The sequence below is a fragment of the Bactrocera oleae genome, chromosome 5 (assembly GCF_042242935.1).
Source record: "Bactrocera oleae isolate idBacOlea1 chromosome 5, idBacOlea1, whole genome shotgun sequence".
In the NCBI taxonomy this organism is placed as follows: Eukaryota; Metazoa; Arthropoda; class Insecta; order Diptera; family Tephritidae; genus Bactrocera; species Bactrocera oleae.
Window position 1 is genome coordinate 43,228,762 of NC_091539.1, and position 24,648 is coordinate 43,253,409.

At 33.3% G+C, this 24,648-nt stretch overlaps 3 protein-coding genes across 5 annotated transcripts in view; 1 reads left to right on the plus strand and 2 right to left on the minus strand.

Annotated features, from left to right (window-relative positions):
- LOC106627915 (serine-rich adhesin for platelets) overlaps positions 1-24,648 on the plus strand; it is a 70,610-nt gene that overhangs the window by 6,672 nt on the left and 39,290 nt on the right. The window lies entirely within an intron of this gene.
- The window catches only part of LOC118681454 (uncharacterized), a 49,260-nt gene that overhangs the window by 3,770 nt on the left and 20,842 nt on the right, over positions 1-24,648 (minus strand). Inside the window, exons 8-9 of the mRNA XM_036366152.2 lie at positions 455-863; positions 57-251 (exon numbers count right to left, since the gene is read on the minus strand). Coding sequence (XP_036222045.2) covers positions 57-251; positions 455-863 — 604 coding nt within the window. The remainder of the gene's footprint in view (positions 1-56; positions 252-454; positions 864-24,648) is intronic.
- LOC106627882 (carboxypeptidase B) lies at positions 19,020-23,658 on the minus strand. The gene is made up of 5 exons (XM_014248199.3): positions 23,157-23,658; positions 20,507-20,704; positions 20,280-20,421; positions 19,615-20,140; positions 19,020-19,465 (listed from the first exon to the last, which is right to left on the minus strand). The coding sequence occupies exons 1-5, from the start codon at positions 23,515-23,517 to the stop codon at positions 19,229-19,231; spliced, it is 1,464 nt and encodes a 487-aa protein (XP_014103674.3). The 5' UTR covers positions 23,518-23,658; the 3' UTR covers positions 19,020-19,228.

Here is a 24,648-nt window from a genome sequence, read left to right on the forward strand (position 1 = left end):
CACAGTAAGAGATGATTATTAAAAGTAATTTTAATGTCTTTTTTAATAATACTCACTTGTACGACTACCCGCCTCTGCCTGGGTCGCCTTAATGCCCTCTAATTCTACAGCGTCGATCAGCTCCTGTATATTTGTATGTACCACTTCTTTGTCGATGTTGTGCTCAGAGAGATAGCTGCGCGCTGCTTTCAAGTTCTCCTTATTGATGGAGATATCAAGGAATTTCGAATTTTCCTTCCAAATAACGCCACCTGCAACATTGAAGAAGCATGATTATAAACGTCCAAAACTCTGCATATATCCTATATGTGTTATGTGTTGCGATGGTATTATGTTAAAGTAACTTAAGTCAACTTAAATCAAGCAAATCTCAAGTCGACTTAAGCTCTTTTAATATATAGCCATTAATTTTTCACATTCAAGCATTTTCTCATCCAACATTTTCTGCACTCACCAAATTGACTCTCCAGCATCTCTGCCAGTGGCATGTTGTTCTGCATATGCTCTGATATATTATAGATACGCCACAGTTGTGCATCATCGAAACGCACTGGAATCTCATTTACATCGAGCACACCATCTGCTGCATCCTCTTCTGCTGCCTCCGCTTGAGAAATGTTCGCGTTGATTTCCCTTTCATAGAGCATACGATTTCCGGTTTGTATGTTTTTATCGGCAATGGGTTCCATGCGTGTGATATCGAAAGCATTTGTGAGCGCGAAAAGCACAAACACGCTAAATGAACAGTACTGACAGCGTAACATTTTGTTGGTGGGGCGTAGGAAGGGGATAGTTGAGTTTTTGTGCCGATGTGAACGAACAAGTGTGGCTTGCTGAAGGACGCGCTGTCTCCGGCTATACAACTGAAAAGCAAGAAAATGGCGAATTTAATTATTTTATGCATTATCGTTTTTTATATTTTGGTTTCACTTTCTTATTAAATATTATTATTTTCACTCTTGGTTTGCTATTGCGTTTTGAAGCTTTCAGGGTTATGGTTTTTGAACCCACGTCAAATTGCTGTTGGCAAAAAATCCAGATAGTTTACAAAGGCATCTATAGTTTATATCAGATGCTCTAAAGTTGCCATTATATTAATTGTACAATACTTAGAGAGTGGCGAATCGAACAAACCACTTGCTAAAATCAAATAGACTCGTAGTAATTCGTAAGATAGAAATCTGCAATACAGAATACTCTTTATCAACCTAACCTCTGACATCGAATTAACTTTTTTACTTTGTTTCTGCTTTCACATGTAAAAGGACTAGTCACGAAACGAAGTCGTGTCTTATTGCATTTGTTAAAGTATTTCAATTTTTTTTTTATTTAAAAAATTGTGTTTTTAATTTATTTGTATGATCTGTAAGTAATTTTCTGACCAACGTTTTTCTTATTTAAAAACTGTTAAAATTAAGACTTTTAACCAAATTTTGATCGATTATTGTTTTCGACTTTGCATTATTTATTTCCAAAATCGGGAATAAAAAATTTTTAAATTTAAATGTTAATTCAGTCTGGTAATCAAGTGGCTAAGTAGTACTAGCTCTAACAAAAATTTCTCCAACAAAAACCAAGAAAAAACGTTAACTTCAGTCAATACTCTTCTAAGGTGCGTAGCACAAAAGGATCTTATCTTGATTTTGATCGATCAGATTGTATGGCAGCTACATGCTATAGTAGTCCGATCTGAACATTTTCTTCGGATATTATATCGTTGCCTGGCAGAATAATTTAGGCCGAGTTTCATGAATATATCTTGTCAAATAAAAAAGTTGTCCATACAAGGACTTCATTTTAAGCGATCACTTTGTATGGCAGCTATATGCTATAATAGTCCGTTATTAGCGATTTCGACACATGAGTAGCTTCTTGGGGAAAAAAGGACGTATGGAAATTGTCAGATCGATATCTCAAAAACTGATGAACTTGTCACGCTGATTACTTATATACGTATATACCATATATACTTTATAGGGTCTCCGACGTTTCTTTATGAGTGTAACAAACTTCGTGGCAAACTGTTCAGGGTATAAAGAAAGACAAAAAAAAACGCGTTGAGTAAAGGTAACTTAATTGTAATCTGAATCAGCTTTCTTGTATATTTTTAATTTTATGTGGTATCTTTTTTTTAATGAATATGAGTAATTTTTGCAAAATATAATGATGCGATATTATGCGTTCTCTGAGAAAATATTATTTTTATATAGATAATACTTCGAAACTTTTATATACCTGTCAGAGCACTTGTTAAAAAATGATTAGCTTTATTCTTTAAAATTGGTCGATAAGTGGTATGAAATTTGTTGAAAACATTTTTAAAAGAAACCAAAGGGCAAATATGGCTCACAAGTGTGTCTGGTATACCAAAAAGTGCGTCTATTGTTTACATCCATAGCTGTACTACAATGAAATATCGAAAAAGTAAATCCAAAGAAAGACTGCAAAAACACTGGGAGAATTTGTAGATTTTTTGATGATGATTTAATTAGACGGCAGGGTCGCTCCCGATTATTTTTCTTTTTCAAATGTATGAATGAATATGAATAACTCATGTATTGAAAACGTCATATAAATAATGCCATATTCAATATTTGCTCAAATATGTCAAATTAATTTTTTAAATTTATATAATCTGTTTTGTTTTTCTATAAAAATAATAAAATATTTAAAAACAAAAATATACTACATAGTTTATTGCTTTCATTAGCATAGCAATTAAATTTCCATAAATTAGAAGAAAAGTTGCCGTGAGTTTAATAAACTTTCAATAGTTTCAGTGACGTAAACAAGGACGTTATCAGTCATTGCCGCTAATAATATTTAATTAGTTCTGTTGCAGCACAAAAAAATTATAGCTGAACTCAAGTAAAAAACACGAACTGAACTTTTAATGAGCGAAGAAGCTCACGTTTGAATTGTAACACCATACTTCCATTTAAAATGTTTTTGGTTTGTGGTAGGATACATCTGTTATTGACGTAAGTCATTATATTGCAAGGTCAGTGGGGAGAAAAAATGTAAATCAAAATTGCATAGGCTATACCGCATCTCAGATGCTCTACTGTAATATATTCTAGCACTCGCACATTCAGACATAATATGTATATATCAAATCTACTAGATGTCTTATTCGTATCGCGGGTTTTCTGAGCCTTTTCCAATCAATCAATTAAGAATTGTTCTAAGGGCTGCTTTGGTAAATAGGAGGGTTTATAAGGAGTGGACTTGCAGTTTGGTTTTGGTTATATATTTCTGTTCTGGTATTACTTATCTGGCTACAAAAGTGCAGGTCTTTATTACAACTCTTTTCTTTACGATTTCGTAACATTTTAAAATCTACATCTACCAGAATTTACTGAAATTTTTATGCATTGTGATGTCCCTAAAAACAGCATATCTCTACTTTAAAGTTCCGAAATTCGTGGATGGGAAATACTTCAAAAAGTTTACCTGTCTTCTTATCTTATCTAACTAACCTTAACTTAAGTTAGTTTCTTATGTACCTGACATAGAAACTTAAAAACAAAGAATGCGGCGTCTGTCGGTTTTCAGAAGAAATTACAGAAATACAATAGAGTTCCGGTAAAACCTATTTCTGTCTAGGCTAAATTATTGAATATTTCCAAATTGTAATTTTTAACCCTATCCATATAGTACGCAACGTAAAAAATACAATTACAGACAAGTCAAATGGGAAAAAAGAGTTGTGGTAATACTAAAGCATTTGCTAAGCCCTAAGTTTGAATACTGAAACCTTATTAAATATATATTGGTGTTTAAAACGGTTAAATTTTTTTGAAGTGAGCAAGAACGTTTAAAAACTTCTCGTCAATATCACGTCGTAGGTCCGTGGAAATAAAGTAGTGTGGAAAAGTTTCTCTCTGTCGAAGATGCCTTCTTGAAATATCGGGTAGTTAATACCAAATTTCAAAGGAAAAACATTATTTGGGTGCCGTTAAATATTTTGAGGTGATTAAATCTTTCGAAATTGGTCGAAACTAACAATAAAAATAACCTTTAAAAAAGCGGTACGGATCAAATGTTTTTATGAAAGTGTTGTTTCGATTAATAGTTAAATTACTTAAAAGAAAAAAGCTGCTTTCCGGTTCACGCTTCAGCTGATTTAGTTTTAACAACTTTCAGCTGATCGGCTGAATTTTGTACCAAACTTTAGTTTTGTTTCTGAATGGCTAATTATCTCCAGCTAGTCAAGTGTCTGCTGGAAAACCTTTTATTAACACAAAAAACTAACAGAACAGAGCATTAGTTGAAAGTGTAAGAAGCAGAGCGTGCTGCTGGTTTCTGGTAGCCTCCTTTTCTACCCAAGATTAAGCAGCGCTCATTTGTCGGAACCGTCGATATCGGATCACTATAGCATACCAGTCTATCTGCCATACAAACTGAACGATCAAAATCATGTCCTTGTATAGAAATATTTTGTATTGTCGACATATCTTCACGAAATTGGCTCGAATTATTGTTTATAGCAACGGTACAATATTTAAAGAAATTGTTCAGATCGCACAACTATAACATGTCGCTGCTATAAAAACTGCTCAATCAAAATCCAGTTTTTGTATGGTGAACTTTTTTTATTTAAGGAAAAATTCGTGCAACCGAAGTTAAGGTTTTTTTTGTTTTTTCGATATTTTGTTCTTTGTGAGAGTAACTGTCAATTCTTCTTCCTCATAGCTAGCCGCTACTCGTACCACCAGTTCAGAAACAAACCTTTTATTTGTTGATAATGCTTATACTGTATTATTAACTTGCAACATTTTATTTAAAATGCCGTTTACGTATAAGTTAGATTTTATATTTTAAGTGCAATGACGGATCTAGCACCCTTTAGAGTTATAGGAAATTATTATAGCTATAGTTAATTGCTTTTGTTAAGTCGAGGCAATATTGTATTTGTAAAAAATTTCATTTCCCCAAACCTTTGTTTTTATTGTGATCTTAATCTAAAAATGAATAAAAACCCTTTCTACAGGTATGTTCATATTTAAATGTACTCGTGCAATTAGTATTATGTATGTATATATTACACGCGATATTTAATTATATCGCATCGCACAAATTATTCAAATAGTTATTGTACAGCTTCGCGCTTGAACTGAAGCTATGTGAATTAAAAGAGTGATAATAAAATATGCATAAAACAATCTATAAGCATATATGTGTATGTAGGTATGTATACTACACAAATGAAAATATTTTCCAAGCCGACAAGCGGCACTCCAGTTGCTGTTATAGCGTTCGATCGTTCGAATTACACGCCAACTCGTGAGCGTGAACGCACACATGCGAAGCACATAAAAGCCAGACTTCACTAGCCAAGTAATTGCATTATCATTGGCATTAACCTTTGTTTTTTGCCGTAAATGAAAATACAAATTAATAGCAGTCATTTCAATGCAGCTGCGCAGCGTCTAATAGAATATATGTACATACGCATGTATGTATTTATAAGTAATTTTAGATAAAAAAAAAAAAACTCACACCACAAATGAGAATAAAAAGTCAAAAAGTAAATATACTGAATCACCAATTTAAAATAAACTAAACTTCAAGTTGACAACAATGCAGTTTATTTGGAAACGCGACACACAACTCCAGAATTCGAACTGGTGGACGCTGACGCTAACGCTGTCGCTGCGCAGGAGGCACTTTCGTGCAGTTAGTGAGCGATTTGCTGCGTTTCCACTGAGCCGCTAGCTTGTTGCACGATTTGCCTTTGACTTTGAAGCGTACCGCGGGCATTTCAGTTCACTTTTCAAGTGGCGCCGTCAATGAACGTAGAAATTAAAACAAACAAATTAAAAAGCGAAAGACCGCCGAGGGCGCGCAGAGCGGTGAGCCAGTTAGGCTGTACAAAGAAATGTGTGGCAACAAACTTGTTTATGCCGTTATGACGGCTTTTGGGAAGCGTTGCCTGCATTTGTGGTGGTCGGTGGTCTTTAAAAGTCTTTCACCAAAAAATTTCAACAATTTCGAAAACTCGTTCTTCCTTTGTCTTTTCTCTTTTATATGTATGCGTGTGTCACTTTGATTATTGCATATTTTTTACATTAAATGCAACTCGTTGTTTTAAGTATTTGCAATATTTTTGCTTTGGCTTGACAATTCAAAGTGTTTCTTGTTGGCGCAGCAACTTTCGTTAAACTTCTGTTTGCAGTATATTCGCGCATGCGCGCACTAGCGCAATGCAACGTTGGTGGTTATTTCAATTTGTATGTAAATTTTTTTCAATTTTATTGTAAACTTTATTTCGCTTTGACAATATGAAAATAATTAAATTCTCGCGCATTAGCTTTTGTTATTCACCTTTTTCTTCGTATACCTTTTCTGTTTTCAAATCACTACAATTGCGTTACACTTTACGTTACGTTGCTGTTTGACACTTTTTCTTACGTTACGTAAGCAAGCGCGCACGCCTTATGTTGTTATATATTTTTTGTTTTTGTAAATTTTTCGCTATTTTCCAGCGCGCCTTACGATCCGCGCCGCGTTGCGTTCCGTCTGAAAGAGCAGCCACACACTAAACGTCGGAAATGGTGAGCCCTCAATTTTTATACTCTGCGTTCGCTTATCAATCGTACAAGCACGCGCGCGCATCGAACGGTTTGTTGCGCTATGCAATGACGCGTTCGTTTAGTGTTGGGGCAGCGATCGCGCCACCGCATAGGGGCTTCGTTCGTTGCCTCGGTGCTGTCGCGCGGTCGTCGCTTTGTTGCGTTTGCGGCGCTTGCGTTTGTGATGACTCTTGCTGCTTAATATCTGCTTATTGTATATGTATGTAAATGCGTTTATTGCTGTTTGCGTTGTTGTTGCTGTAAAAGGGGCTGTTGCTGTGGCGATTGCAATGGCAAATATTGCTCTAATTGCAGTTGCACTGGTTTGAATGCGTCTGACGGCGATTGAATTAGTTTAATGTTTATGCGTAGGCAGCAATAACAATAACAACAACAACAAAATTAATATTCATATGTTTGTGCAATTTTTGCGGTATTTCAATGCAAATATCTACCATTTAATTTTTTTTTGTTTTTTTTTTTTATATAAATTTTTTATGCTTCTTCACTTTTCGTTCGTGGTTAATGTATTATATGTAAGTCGGTCTGTTATTGTGGTTGCGTTTAGCAAGCTGCTTTTGTCTGAAAACGTTTTCGAAAAAGTATTTGTCACACCGGGTGCGCGGTTTCGACTGCGACTTGTGTATTATTGGCAATCAGCTCTTTACTTAAGTTGCGTTCTCTTATTTTTCCACACTTCGAGGTGTTAATATTTAAAGTTTACACACACGCTTTCAATTTTTGTACATATTGGAAAGAAAAACAAATATTTTATAACTTCTAAATTATAAACAAATAATGATTGACTCTTCGACTGTGTTGCTGTGTTTCACAAATTATCAAAATAAATAATGGCAGTACAAAAATTGGTTCGAGATCTTAAAGGAATCTCAATGAGCATTCCCAAATCGTTAAAAATTCAAATGCCAAGTGAAAACTTATCGCACGCATTGCAACGATATACTGAAGATTTTTCCTATTAATTTTCCCGTAGAGTAGAAACCGCCATGTTTTAAAAATTTAACACTTTTTGGTAGCTTGCTCAACTTAGGGTTTATATCCACTTGCAAGTCAGTTCGTGAAATTTTTTTCGAAAGGCATTTTATTTAATAAGTAAAAATGTAAATTTACAAAATATAATATAATTTAATAATAGGCTATTTTTTTTTAATTTTGATTCCCCCGATAAGAGGTGTCTGACGGCGATAAAGATTTTATCTGCTTAAAACTATCTCAAATCTAAAAACCAAAAAAATGTATAATTACTATAGATGAATACAGGTAATGACCTAGTATCTTGTCAAAATTTTGCGGGCATCCAAAAATGTCGTTTTTGTGAAACAATTTACACTTCAGGGTAGCTTAAAAAGTTATTATCAGAAATAGTATCATAAATCTTATTCTTTCGACCATTACCTAACAAATTTATCTAAGAAAGTCGTGTGAAAGTTTCAAGTCGATCGGTCCAGACGTTTCCAAGAAATTTTTATCACAGACTCGGAAAACAATGTTTCGAGAAAGTTTTAGGAGCCGAAAATACTAAGTAAAACAAGAAAAAAAGTTAACTCTAGCTGACCGAAGCTATAATATAAAAAGTTACAACAAGATTTTTATTCTGATTCTTATCGGTTAATTTGGATGGCAGCTATATGCTATAGTGATCCGGTCCGATCAGAAGAAAATGTTTAGAAATTATGTATATCGATGTGTTACATAATAATCTCTGCCAAATTTCATGAAGATATCTCGTTAAATGAAAAAGCTTTCCATACAAGCACTTGATTCCAAACGTTCTGTTTGTGTAGCAGCTATATGCTATAGTTGTCCGATACGACGGTTCCGACAAATAAGCAGCTTCTTTGGGAGAGAAAGACGTATGCAAAAAAACTTTCTAAAAATTCAAAAACAGCTGTGTAACTTCTTTCAGTCCGAAGAAAAATTGCTAAATATGTAGGTACTTCTTCCAAAACACTATAACATACAATACTCGGCTAGGTATTGGACCAAACCAATTTCACCTATTTCACCAATTTATAAACTTTAGTCGCTTATAGCTTCTGTCATATGATTTTGAAAGAATAATTTTATGCCCCACTGAAATAAGAGAAAAAAGTAGATTATTCCCATACTTTCACTTTTTTGATAACTTACATACTATAATTAATAATGAAGTGAGAAATAAGCTCAATTTGGAACATCGAACGCAAATATTTTGATTTTGGGAGTCAACTTTGAAAAACGAAGAAATTAATTTTGATCATATAGCTAAATCTCTCGAAAAACTTGTTTGGTCCAATACCCAGATAAAAAGTCGCTTGCCTTGTAGTGTAGTTATTCTTTTTTTTTTATAAATAAACAATTCATTGTTGCTACAATTTCTAATAAGTTATCCAATAAAAACTAAAAGATTGTCATCAAAATTATGTGATTTATAATTTTTATTTCCTAATACATACAAGTATAAGGGAACAAACCCTATTTTAGGGTGAGAATTTTGTGTAATTAGTCTAATTGCTTTCAATGCATCACAGAAAAAAAAAACAATATTTTGTAGATGCGACGCATTGTTCACTTTATTTTGCTAATAAGAGCAAATTAGAACACTTTACATTCACGCGTGTTCACACGCAGCAACATTTGTTGCGGCAACTCAAAAAAATAAATAAAAGAAGTTAGTAGCTTGGAAATGGTGTCGAATTGAACGTTGTTGTTAATAACAGCTATAATTTTAAATTACCAATGTATTTTCAGTTGGAGAATCGAATTCAGTTGTTGATATTTTTTCCTTATAAACAGTCTTTTATACAGTGACTCTCTAAATTGATCAGGGTATCATTACTTACCTAATCGATGATGAAAAAAACGTAAATATTTTGATGTTGGTTTTTGATGAGTATAAACTTGGGTAAAAATTAATATTAAATCTTCGTATACCCACCTTTAGCGTATACTTGTTTAACGGCTTTGATTCTCCTTGGCATATTTACATACAAATTTGCGCATGTTTCGGACGAAATAGAATCCCACGCCTGCTGCACCTTAGGCCATAATTCGCTCAATGAGCCGATTTCGCCTGCGACAGATGCTCGCTGGGGTTAAGGTCCCGAAATAGTGGAGGCCAATCTAGTGTACTAATAATATAATATTATTGTCCCGTATCCATTTGCGAATTGCTCTTGCTGTGTGTTTCGGATCATCGTCCTGTTGTAAGACAATGCTCGACCTATTTGCACCTACTTAAGTTTCCTACAGTGGCAAGCAAATGACTGCGCAGAATCTCAATATAAGACTTTGCCGTTATTCGTTCTTCGATTTCGCGAACCTACCAACCCTATTAATCGTCGTGCCTCCCTGCACCATAATGGAGCCTCCTCCAAACTTCAACGTAGGCTTAACGTAGAGTGCCTGTAATTTCGCATCCTTGCTTCTCCAGGTCCAATTCACCCATCCGTTTCCAAAAGATTTATTTTAGCCGCAACTGCCTGTGTCTCTAAGTGAGTACAGGTTTTTTGACTTTTGCACGACTGCTTTGAACAGCATTTTGTAATTTTCAGCGAATTGTCTCTGCAGAAATGGCTATTCAACTGAAGCGTGATTAATTTTGTACTAGGAAGAACATTTAGCTGCAGAATTAAATCTAATAACAATAAAATATTTATGGGTGTGGTTTACAAAATTTTTAGAAAAATCTAAAATCTTAGAAATTTGACCGAAGAGAGTTGAATCTGATAATTAATACAAAAAGCGAAGTTGGCGATAATATGCAACAAAAATTTCCCTGTGTAATCGTAGTCGAACTGATCACAGTCTTACTGACAATATAATCAATGGCAGTGGCTTCATTAAAATTCACATTGACTTTATTTATATTAAACAAACAAGTACAAATTGGCATTTATAAACCCTAAGTGTAATAACCTACCAATATTTTTATTATTATTATATTATATTTATTATTCAATTATTTTCCTCACTTGTGAAGTCTTTAAGCTTTAATACCATTCGTATCTCTGTTTAAATTTAGTTCATTTTCTAGTTTTAAATTGTTCTCAAAAATAGCCTAAACTTGAAATTCTTTTGTCGCGTACTTGCTGCTTTTATCAATTTTAGTATTCTAATCGCTGTTTATGTAAATATTGCACATTCTTTTTTTGTACACAATTTTTTGTAGATATGTATTCATATGTTGAAATGTACTTGCTATATAAAGCTGTGTACGCGCGTAGGTTTTTGAGCCACTTTTGATCACATATAAATTTGTAAGCAATTTTCGGTTTTTAATTTCAGACGTTCAGCTCCTTCAGAGAATTTTGGTTTTTCTGGTTTCGTCTTATTTTTTATACGCTATTCTCTAGATTGTTGAACAGTTTCGAAGTCATATTCATAAACCCACGTCTCGTCACCAGTAATGTTGCGTTTGATGAATATAGTGTTCTCAACTTCCTTGTCAAGCATCTCTTTTGCGACCTCTACTCGAGGTCGTGTTTGTAAAAGATTTAGGTCTTTTGGTACGAGTCTAGTATTGACATGGTTCATACCTAAAACTTTAATGCGTTGTGTCGATCCATAAGAGATGTTACGATCCCCTCCTATCTCTCTGATGCCAACATGTGGATTTTGAAGCACTGTTACTTTAACATTTTTTAGAGGTGGAGGTACGACACGCATGGACGTATGGCGGCATGTTTTCTATGACTTCACGACCATAACTGAATGCTTTGCGCCACTCAACTACTTGTTTGGGGGTTTTGGGGGTCAACTGTGTCTACCCCAAATGACGTTTGGACGGCACTAGTATAAGTGTGAATATTTTGCAACAAAAAAATGTAGTAAATAGTTAAGAAATATGCCCCGAAAATAATAAAAATAATGGAAATAAGCCCTTGCAAATTTGTTTCTACATTCGCTCTGGTCGTGGTATTCAAACTCCATTGTTTACGTTAATCATGAATATTTTTTGATCCGTATAGAATTGAGTTAAATTTTTTTATGATTACGATGCATTGAAAATTTTCCCCTCTGATGCTCTATTGGAGACTTGGGTTCACACAGACCTGAAATTTTAGGCAAAATTGCTGAGTTATAAGTTATAGTGACATACGTAGTATACCCTATATGTACATTAGGGTGGAAAAGAAATTTTTTTCGGTTGGTAAATTTAATGTTCTACAAAATGATCTCTTACAATTTTTTGTATACTTAACTGTTCAAAAGATATCAACGGTTAAAGTTGATTTTTTTTGATCCACCCTAATGTACATTTCTAAGTTTTAATGCCATATAACCTATTTAAAATATTATTATATCGGAAATAGATGCAGTTATAAAGCCAATTTAGCAACATATCCTGACCTGATTCCATTTATTCCAGTTACACTTTAAATTAAGCCGCTTGCATTTGTTTCGCGAAACGATTTTCTTACTGGGAGCTTATGGTTATAAATAAGCATATATGCTTGTATATACTGTATTAGTATGATAAGTGTATATACTCGTATGTACGTATTTTATATGTATGTGCCTGACATGTTTAAATTAAATTTTGAAAGTTGTGACTTGAATTAAACATTGACTTAACCGCGATATATTTTGTTCCACATAAGCGCTAGAACTTATCGGATTGATTCGCTTCCACTACATATTTGCTTATATAAATAATTTTCGTACGCAAGACTGAAATAACGTGCAACTTCATATTTCTTGCCGTTAAGCGTGTTTATATATATTTTTTCTCAAGCTCAAGCTGTCTTTATTAATTACTCGCTTCTCACTTTCTGTTATGACTTTCACCTTTTGTACTTCTTCACATTCTTGAATCTCATTTTATTACTTTATGAAGTACTTGATACCGCCGGTGGACAAGCGGTAAACCTGCGTGAAATATGTGCCATCACATAGCAAATGAGTCAAAAGTGCGACTTTCCTTCGCGGAAAGTAACTTAAGAATAGAAGTAACCGCTGTTTTACTTCTGGCTGCTTCTTAGCAATTATAGTTTTCGATGATTTGTAAAAACGTTAAAAAAATCTTTCTATTCATTTATAGAAACTCTATTCTTTTATAAACATAATAATTTGTTGAGACTTCTTTACATTTATTTTTAATACTTATATGTATGTTAGAATAATAATATAACTAATTTGACACTTGACGCTTCGAAAGTAGGCTTGTCTTTGAAATTAAAAAAAAAATACTCATTTCAAGAGAACTAAGTACGAAAATGGAAAAACATCATTAACAAATGCTTAAATATTTAGCTTTGAGTCAAAAAAAAGTCAAAGTAAAGCAAAATACAAACAAAAATTACTTAATTGTAACCAATTGAACCTACCTTTTTTACTCTTTATTACATAATGCCATTTAGTCGGTTATTTTTAGCCATTTCCAGCTGAATTAAATAAAAAAGAATATGTCGCAGTTAAGGCTGCATTTTTTGTTTATACCAGTCTATTGACTTTATACCAGTTGTATCTTCGATTCTAATGCTTAGTGAATCTTCGCTTTTATTTAAACCCCAATCTAAGTAAAATATGATAATAACTAGAAATGCCTGAAGCAAAATATAGCAAAGTTAGCAAATACTAAGAGTTCAGGTTTAGCGTGAAGTTAGAAATAATAATTTTTTCGACCAAAGCATGCAACAAACGATATGATCAAATCTTTTCGACGCCAAAAGCAGTGTTTGATCGTTTTTAAAATATATTTTTATGAGTTACCTCGAGCGTAGAGTTCTTCAGTTGAAAAATATACGAACATATTTATCAATCAAATATTTATAATAAAACTTATTTTGAAATCTCTTTAACTGTTTTTATCCACAAACTTTTTTATTAATAAGCCAGACTTGTAAATTGCAACTCTTTATTCAAGATGGCATTGCTTATACAATATCGAGTACTATTTTCGTTGTGATTTACTAAATTAAACAACAAATGAACCAATTGATTTTGATTTTAAATACTATACTAAAATATTCTGATATACATAGATGAATAGATATTAAATATATCAATTTGTGTTTCTATCTTATGAAGAAATTATCCTTATTTCGTTAAATTATCAAAACATTCTAACAATATAGATAAAGCTAAGGTTTCTTAACCATATTCTTTCTTCCCTATGTGAAGCCATAGCACAAGCTGATTATTATACATAATATGTCAGTGGAGCGTGAGTGGGTGAAAATATAACTAACTTGAATCAAAATCAGTTCCATTAGTAGTAACAGAGATTACGACAGTTTTATCCCGTTTCTGTCCTTTTGAGTCCCTTTGACAGAAAAATACAGTAGCTCGGTGTGTCGTGGCCAAAAGATGTGAATTTGTTTACAATTATAATGAGAGTTTGACATTTCGGCTCATTTATGACGTAACACATGTGGTAATATTATATTATGCGCTATCATTGTTCGTCAGCTCTGCAAAAAATGTTGGAAATTACGGCTAACTTCATTCCTTCTCGTTGTTGTGTTCTTTTTCATTATTGTATGACAAGAGTGATAGTCTTTTGCTTCTAGTTTACAAAAACACGACTTTTATTCTATTTATTTTTAGTTAAATAAATAATATTTCAATTAGTTGTTCTTTTTATAACTTTGTAAGAATATAAAATTATTTTGTTAGCTTACCTTTGTACTTGTTTTTAGTTTTTGATTGTTTATTATAATTAACAATTTGATTACCATCTAAGCGATCAAAACTCATTAATTACGTACGTAGTATTACTGATCAAAAAGTAAGGTGAACTTGCTTATGTTTATGGTATTTATACAACTTGGTAAATGTTATAGACAGTATTACCAAACTAAACAAAAATGTACCTACCTTCCTTATGCCCGGGATTTTTAAATGCATTTTCACCTTACATTTTGATCACGGTAGTACGAGTATACCCAACATTTGAGTAAACATTTTATTACTAATATTTATTTTACATTTCGTTACTTAATTTTTTTTTTGGTTTTGGTTTTTTAATATTTGGTTACCTGATTTTTTATTTTTATATATGTTATTTTTTAAATTTGTTTTGTCTCTGTTTTTTTTTATGTTGTCTTTGTTTTATTATTTTTTCTTTTCGCATTTTTTCGTATTGTTTTGTTGTTATCGTCCCTTAATACTTTCTCATTTCACTTGGGACCCACTTTATTTAATGATATGGTCTGTCTTGTGTCTGCAATATTTTTTTTTTATTTATCAACTTAATTTTCATATGATCATTATTAACATCGGTTAAATGAAATTATAATTTGATTTATTGATTACATTTTGTGCCAAAGCCTTACTTGCAGATTTCGTTGTGGTTTCACGTATTTAAAATTTCCACTTTTTTATTATTTAACGAGCTCTTGATGATCACTTCAACTGACGTCGCACATAATTCAAGCACAGCATACTTACATGTATGTGTGTAAATGTGTGCATTATTTGAATAAATCAAATGCGCCACCTCGAAATCTCACTTCTCACTTCCATAAAAAGTGAAAGTGTTGACTTTTGATACGTTTCTCAAATCGGTCAAAATCAAAAATCAACTTATGAAGGCACACAAAGATCTCTAACTGCTTGATACCAGCGACGACGATAAACGCTCGCAATTTCGGATTAGTTTCGTTTCCAACATTTTTATGTCAATATTCTAATTAAATATTAACGCTTCCGTGCTTGTTGTTGTTTGTTTTGCGTTTGGTGCATGAAAATATCACAGATATGTTAATTATTTTCACTATTGCCTAACTATTGTTGTGATTGCGTAACATTTCCTTTCAATCGATTGCTTCTTTTGCCACCTTTATCATTCAACACAGTCGCATTTTATTTAAAAGTTGCGTCAAAAATAGTTTGGGTCAACAATTTTTTCGCTAGAGCTTTTTTACCGAATGGGAAACGCGAATTTGTAAATCTTCATCTGTTTACTTAAAAATGCCGGTAACACTTTGCATTATACTAAATTTTTTTGCCTGTTTACTTTTTTTGTTGAAAAAAAAAAATAATTTGGTTTTAAGTTAAACGTGATGAGAGTCACCAATTGCATCGCTGTAAAAGCCCATACTTTTCCCGTTCAGCTATGTTCCTTAAAAAAACGTCGAATGAGTCAGTGATTATAATATTTGAATATTAACAACACCACTAATATGTTCATATATGTATATGTGTATACTCGTAAATACCGTAACCAATAAAAAAAACCGATATAGGGTGGTTCATATGACATTTTGACAGTTTAGAATGCGCTTCTTCGCTGAAAACCTCGACAGTAAGTCAATATCATACATTCTCCAAGCAAATGTTTTGTGATCAAATCATATTTGGTTGTATCGAGTAATCGCAAAAGTCGAAAAAGACCGTTTTGCTCTCAACAGTTATGTTGAGAAGAGAAATTGTCACATTTTGGAGATTAAAAAAACATGCTTCCATATTCGGTGATTACTTGAAATTTAATATTTTGTTAAATGCCAAATATTCCTAAACGGTTAGGTTTACATATTCAAATTCTTAAGGTTAATGGCGTATAAGCCATTCGTGAGATAGAACTAAAGGCCGTCATCATTGCCTTCGTGGTGGCTTAGGAAGTTGCTGGATTGTACCATAAATAATGAAATTTTCATATCTTTCGAACAAACGGGCAATAAATATTAATAAATGTAAATGTTGTTTTCTTAATTTATCAAAAAAGTATGGACCACCCTTTAAATATACTCACAGCTATAAAGTCGTGGCTTTTCTCATTAAGAGATCTCAAAGTAATATTGTTTTGGGTAAATCCAGTAATATTCATTTAATAATGTTTTAAATTAAAATATATTTATATTGGGAAAAATACATTTTTTTTATTTGTAAGCATCTCTTTTGCGTAAAACGAAATGTTAACTGTATTTTCTTAAAGAATAAAGTTCTCTTACTGATGTGAACATGGATAAAATGATGCCAAATAATATAAATGTATTATTACAAACCCTGAATTTTACTACTTTCCATGGAAAACGGAGACTTGTATATTGTCTATGATCAAGAAGTAATTTCTTAAGAAATCACGATGTACATTACTTTTTTCAATGATATAAGTGATAAGTGAGTTCTCATATTCCATTGAGTAGAATGATTGGTCTCTTTTTATCATAATTTTCTGAAGATATAATGTTCAGCTTTGGATGCTTCAATCGCTCTACAATATAATGTTTTTTTGCTTATTCGCTTAATGTATTTAGAGCTACTAATATAGAAGTTTTTACTACGTATAACAATAACACCAGATATATATATATGTATGTATACAATTGTCCAAAAAATAATAACAATATTTTATTGAGATGATCGCTATTCTCGTCTAGCTTGGCTAGTTCTCGAAAATCCTTGTTGCTGCTTTTCACAAAAAAATAGGAGTGTTAGATATTTCATTTCTAAAATAATCTTGAACTTAGAAAAGTAAGTAGACTTTCAGAACCTAGCTGCAATTTGAATTAGTTATTGTTAATTGAGTCAATGGATTTCTCTTTAGTTTCTAGAGGAAAGTATTATAAAGAGTCATCTGTCAAATGAAAATGTTTTCCTTTTGCACTTAATTCCGATCGTTCAGTTTGATGAGCAGCTTCTTAGTGAGAGAGGACTGCGCGCAAAATTTCAGAATGTTATCTCATAAACTTAGTAACTAGTTCGCATATATACAGACAGACGGACAGGCAGACAAGGCTAAATCCACTCAGCTCGTCACGCTGATCATTTATTGTATATACATATATACATACATATGGTATATGGTATAGGTCCCTGCGTTTACTTTTGGGTGTTACAAACATCGTGGCAACTGATTATATTGTTCAGGGTATAATTAAGAAAACTAGGTTCTGCTTAAATGGTAGCAAGTCCCTAAAATTATAGGAATAAACAGTCTCCTAACCTCAACCACATAAAAAACGTCCAGACCGATTTCAAAAAAACTGTTGCTAAACGAAAACGAATAAATTTTAGAGATTTGTGACAGGTAGTGAAAGAGATTTGGTAAGAATTACCAATTGATTGTTGCCAGGATATCATAGATTATCATTCCTGAAGATCTTAAGCGCTGTTAAGAAAACAAAAAAATGAAGTTACTTAATGATAAATGGGTTATATTGTTATTCTGTAAAACCTTTAAATCGCTTTAAAGGTTAAAAATGATCACGTACTATTTTGAAGAACGTTTGTCCGGTCTCATTATGTTATTTAAATCTTGGCTTCAGTTGTCCATGGCATGGAGATTAGTAACTTTCTTTAGGCCTTTCTCACAAAAATCGTTCATCATTAGATATGTAAACTATATATGTTGTTTGTGTTATTTTTAGAAGAGACATTTTAAGTTGTCTTCGTTTAAATTATAGAAGGCGGGTGATAAGTGTTTTAAGAGATAGTTTAAAGTGGTTTTGAGTATTAAACTATAAGCTACAACATATAGGTTTGTCTATACTTATTTATACACCAGTCCTCTGAAACAATCGCATTTTCCATCAGTCAGTCAGTTTTCCATATTTAATGCTATTTGCTAACCCTGTAGCAATAAATACCAGAGAACGTTTATCACATGCTTAAATGTGGCAGAGCACGTATAATCAGAGAACGTAAAAAATTGTACGTTCTCTGATACAGCAGTTTGGATATTTTGTTCGCCTAAAAATATGCAACGAATACCAATTGTAAGAGCGTTACATATTGACATACATAAAAAGAAGTTTCGTTAAAATTTAATCAGAGAATGTTAATGAACGCAACGCACATACATAAGTTGGAAAAATTGCCTATTTAATGTTTATTTTATTATGAATTCTGGGGTTTTTACCGATAATACAGATTTTTAATTCAGAAGGCTTTTCATAATTATAAATTTGTCATATCATAGATATTGAAAACATAAATCTAAATAGGTATGCGCAACGATTTTTCATTTAGGAATATTCATTGTGTCTATTTATAGCATTTCGCATATTGTGTGGTGTATTTTTCTTTTTCGAAGTTATATTTTTCGATGTTCCCTCATCTGGAACTACAAATTAGTACTCAAAAAGATTTCAGTTAATATTTGCTCCTTCTCTATTCATTTACGTTCTCTGCTATAATGATATAGCAAATAAAAACGGTGAAATATATATTACATGCGATATTCGTGTATTTGTAAGGTAATTTGGACAAACTACCAAATATTTGCTTTAATTCTTATCCAACTTAATTTTGTGTTGCACTTGTGTAAACAATATATTTTCTAACATTAATGTTATATACTTACGGTTATTTATGCAACATGCTTGCGCCTTCTAGTGTCGCATTTTGTTTAGACAACTGCCTCGGCGGCATATCTTTAACCTTGAGACGAGGAAGAAATGCACAGAAACTTTCAACTTACTGCAATTTATTGTTTTTGTTCATATTTGCCATACACTAAAATTTATAAATAAATAAGCTTAAATAATAAATGTTTACGAAATACGTGTTTGCTTAAACCTAACTTCTCCTGAAAAAAAGTTAAAAGCGTCTGCTAAACTTTGTTTAAATACTTTTTTGTTTTTGTGAGAGTTTAAAATTTTCAAATGGTGCTATACATTTCTCGTTTTTTTTTCTGGCTCCGTTTTTCTCTTTTTCCATTCCTTTACAACCACATGGATTTGTGGCATTCACTCTTTGGTTCGACTTTAATTCAGCGCCGCCGCTATTGTCCTCATAAATTCGTATGCCTCCTCGCCCGATTCGACAATGTAATGCGGTGGCATCAAGTACCCATAGCGCCCTTGGTCCTTCAGAAATACATTGTAAACGTATTGGGGATTAATGCGCTGCTGCACCCAGTCGACCGAGTTGCCAGCGCGTGCCAATTTCAGCCGATAGCTAGTGCCTACACGATATTCGGCTTGATTCAATTTGCGGAAATTCTAAAAATCAAATAAAACAGAAACATCAACACATGTAATAGCGGCCACACAATGGAAACCATCAAAACCCAAAAGACAAAAAGAAACTCAAACAATGGCAAACCATTTTAGTGGCTTGTAAATTGATTTTTTGTTCTGTTGCAACTTACCAACATTGCACGTCGCGCTACATTGTGTAGTTTGCGCTGGTTGTCCGTCACGAAGTCTGCATCACCCCATGGATAGGCGATGGCCTGGCCATAGGCGCCGAACGAAACATATGAGCCTAGAAATTCTCGCATATTATGCATGAAGGTTCGTATCGCCTTCGTTTCTGGTTCGGAGAATTTTTTAGGACCTCTGAACAGATTCTTGCAGGGATTTTCAGATGACCCCGCACCACCCCACTGATAATCGTAGTTGCGATTCAAATTGACGCCATAACAACCGGTTTGACTATCGAAATAACGGTTCTTCGTCCAGAGACGATCGGTGATGCGCGAGTACTGATAACCATCAGGGTTCGCTACTGGCAAGAAATACCAATCGATGCTACGCATAAAAGACGACTCCTTATCCCACAGCCAGGTTAGCTTCGAAATGGCGAGCGTAAGCGAGGCGGGGCTCAGCCAATCGCGTGCCTGCGTTCCGGCGTCAATGAAGACAGCCCAGTTCTTGGGATTGCCGTTAGAGATGCTGTAAAATGGAGGTGAACGCTTAGTTTTGATATTTCATAAAGTTTTTTTTTTGTAGCAATTTTATGAGTTTGAAAAACTTCTATTAGAATTGTTTCTATTCTCAATTTCCTTTACATCTAACAACCGTTTTTACTCACCGCAGCACTTCCAACGGTCGTTTGTGATGCGTCACACCGATTTGCACTATCTCCGCCAAATCCGGATAAGTTTCCAAAATGTGCTGCAAAAACTGTTGTATGTCACCAATATCGTGGTAGCGATTCCAATTTAATATTGTACCTATAAAAAAATTTTATTACATTTCTTATCTTTCACAAATCATATGAAAAGCCAAATTAGTCCACTTGACCCAAATTCCGCTTACTGTCTCTATCTAACCACGGCATATTTGCATTACTGTTATTTACTTCCGTATAAGTCTCATCGATCGCCGTTTCAATATCGTCGATCATTATGTTGTAGGTGAAATCTGTTTTCGCTATGAAGTCTTTGGCTCTAGCCGTATTCTTGTAGTCAATTAATACATCGATACCATCTTGATTTACATTCCATACCTCCGTGGCTAAAAGCAGGAAAAAAAGATCTACAGTGAGTGTAATATTTATTCGTACAAGATGTGTGAAAATGAAATTTAATAACCTAATTCGAGCTAACAAAGTATTACAGCTTATGGGTGACATAACTGTATTAAAGGATCGATGATATATATTCGTACATATGTATGTGTATTCCCCAAAATTATTCAATCTTGATTGAAATGTTTTTTTATAATTTGTTATTCTTAAATGAAATTATTTTCTTAAATTCGTAGTCCGTTCCACAGCTACAAGAATTAGATATTCCAAAGGTGAAACTGCCAAGCTTTATTCGGATACATTGATTGGTTCTTGATTTGTATACGGGAAAGTTAAAGAATAATATAAAAATTAGAAATTGTGTTGAATGGGAACTAGGCGTGGTTTTTGTCTGATTTTCGCACTGTTAAAGGAATGTCAGGATAATGTTACCTCCCCAATTTGGTTGAATTCGGTCACAGAGGTCCCGAAATATGGGGTTTCACCTAAATATGTGCGGTGCCACCCCCAACGTCCAAATTTGAAACCAGTTCGTATAAAGCAACATGTTGCAAGAGTATAATAATAATATTTCGTAGATGTCTTATATCATAAAGGCTTTGGCATGATTTCCTACAGCAAGTTTTCATTTATTATGTTTATAATATTCTTAGTCACATTTTCTGGAACGCCTACACAGGTCTAGGCTTTGTCGGAAAATTTCTATATATTCTGAACTTTGTAGCTATAGTTCGTGCTAAAATATTGTATATAGTAAACTATCATCTTGAGACTAAATCAGAAAAATTACAATGCTAGAATTGAACGAGTCGAAGCTCTTCTAAAATATGCATTACGTTATTAATTTTCAATAATCCTATTCCCCCTTAGAGGTATTGGCTGCTTTTGATAACTTAACAAGTAAGGAAGGGCTAAGTTCGGTTGTAACCGAACATTTTGTACTCTCGCAAAGTCAAGCGGTATACTCGTTTGAGATTTCTTTGTGGATTGACTGATATTTTCGGTTGAAGTTCAACTATAGGCACGGGGGTCCACATATTTAGTACTCAGGGGCTTGAACAGTTTTGGTTCGATTTAGACAATTTTTGGTCACAAGGTGGCATACCTTAAATGTATTATTCACGCAAAGTTTTACCCCGATACAGTCATTGTTGCCTGATTTGCATAGTGGAAAGTGAAAGAATCAGATAAAATTGAAAATGGTGTTATATGGGAAATAGGCGTGGTTGTAATCCGATTTTGCCCATTTACGCACTATAACATAGAAATATGAGAAGAATGTTATGTACCGAATTAGGTTTTCACCTAAAAGTAGGCGGTGCCACGCCTACTGTCTAATTTTGAACGTGGTTCTTAAAAAGTCATCTCATACCATCCCAGAGATAAAATTTAATGTCTCTATCGTGTTTAGTGCTTGATTTATCGCGCTTTTAGTAATCAACAGTACCGTTATATGAGGAGTGGGCGGAATTGTCACCCGATTTCACTGTCGATAGAGGTGCTAAAACATTTGTACCCAGTGAATTTCGTTATTTTAGCTTTAGCGGTTTAGGAGATATGCACATTAAATCTATTAGGGGGCCGGACCACGCCCACTTTAAAAAAATTTAATTGCAGATGCCCCTCCCTAATAATATCCTGTATACCAAATAAGAGTCTTGTATATTGTTGTGGAGCTTAGTTATGGAAATTTGTTTGTTTTTGATTAATGGCGTTTTGTGGGCGTGGCAGTGGTCCGATTACGTCCATCTGCAATACCAACCGTCTTACGGTACCAAGAAACATGTGTACCAAGTTTCATAAAGATATTTAAATTTTTACTCAAGTTACAGCGTGCACGAAGGGACGGACGGACGGACAAACAGTCACCCGGATTTCAACTCGTATCTTCATCTTGATCATTTATGTATACATAAACCTATATCTAACTCGATTAGTTTTAGGTGATACAAACAACCGTAAGGTGAACAAAACTATTATACTCTATAGCAACAGGTTGCGAGAGTATAAAAACATGGACGTATTAGGGCCTCATTCGTTTTCTTTCTTGGCATCCGTGAAATAATTGGAATTTTATTGGAACAAATTAATTATAAAACTCTAAATGAATTTAGTTTAAACTCGGACTTTGTAAACTTTTGACTTTTGATTATTCACTGCTTCTCCATTCATACTCTTCAATTTTTTTATAACTATAAACTTTTTTTTCAAATAAACATGTTCTTGGAAACAATTTACGTTAAGCACCATCCAATTCATCTCCTTTTTCTGCGTACTACTTATATACTCTTGAAACAGAATTGTCATCACTGGAGATTTTCATTTCACAACTTTGTTTTAAAAAATTATCTAATAAACACATTGTTTAGTTATCTCAAACGAAGATTCGATATTTCACTTTAAACACTTTGCAAAAACAACAATTGTACAACTACTAACCGAAAAGTCTCCAAAACGTTCGGAGAACTTTATTTTCGATATTGTTTTCATGTATCTTCCACAACTGATAACCGGGGTAGCGCTTTACTGAGCTACTGTTGCGATATCGCAAGTTAATCTGATACGAAGATTGCGGTGAGAAAATGTTAAATTGTCGAATGTCCATTGGCACCAGCCACTGTAAACTCTCCAATGTATTCTCATACAATTCATCATTAGGAATGAGAGCGGTCGGAAAACCGGGAATACTGCGTAATAAAAAGAATTGCGGATGTTGTTGGCGACAAGGATGCGTCGGCAAATTTAGCAATAATAACAGTAAAATCACAAGCGAATTGTAACACAAGTATTTTATTAACATTATGCGAATTTCAACGTTTCAGCTTACAAAAATTTGTCTCGCGATATTGCGTACTGTATGATTTCTTTTACAGATCTAATGCACACGCGGCCTTTTCGGTTACTGACTAAATAAATTCAGTTCGAAGACCGATTAAGCTCAAATCTGGTATTTTGTTATTTAAATAAGCAAGTTATGTTAAGTTCTTTTTCGGTTAGACCAAGAAATTTAGATAATGATTTATGAAAATTGTATGCAAGAACACCGAATAACGAGTTTGCGTGTCATGTTGCCATTGCCTCCGAGCGCATAGTTTTATTAAATAAGTATTGTAAGAGTTACGTGGTAGCGATGTGCCGTTAGAATAGCTTTAGCAGGCTATGAATTAATTTACATTTTCTACTTTCAACTTCATTTCAATATTTGTTTCTTTTTGTTTTGCCAATTTTTTGCAATTTTGATTGACTAATTCGCAAATTCTGTTATGCTCATTAGATGAATATGACTGAACATTTCGCATTTATTTGCGTTGAGCTAAACCGGATGAATGTAATTTAGTGAAATTTTCTTGAGAAAGTGAGTTTGCAAATGCTTATTGAATCTGAAAAGTAAATTTTATTTTATTTTTTAAATTACTCGCGTTATGTGCGGCAAACTTATATGAAAATTTTAGCGTCAAATTATCTTTAACATCTCTTAAACTGAAGCTTAATCCATGTATATATATTGGGATGGATCGAAAAGAACTAATGCTATTTTCACTTGGTACTTTGAAAAATTTGTTGATAGACACCTCTAAGAAAGTCTCTCCAAGTATGAGCTCTTGATTGTAACGGGAAGTTCCTCCACCCTACAGTTTTCTTTTTTTTCTTATTATCAGATAAAAAAATTCATGTCTCGATTCCCACTACTTTAAAAAAAACTTTCATAGAAGTTGGAATTTGAATGCTCTACAAAATGGTCTCTTACGACTTTTTCATAAACCTAACCGTTTGAAAGATATTAACGGTTAAAGTTCGATTATTTTAAGACAAATTTATTTTTTTCTTTTGAATTTTGTAACTCATTTTGGAAAAAATTAGTTTGAATTGCAAAGCTTATGGTCTAGGAAATTTACGGCACTACAAATAGGTAACATAGTTTTGTTAAGGA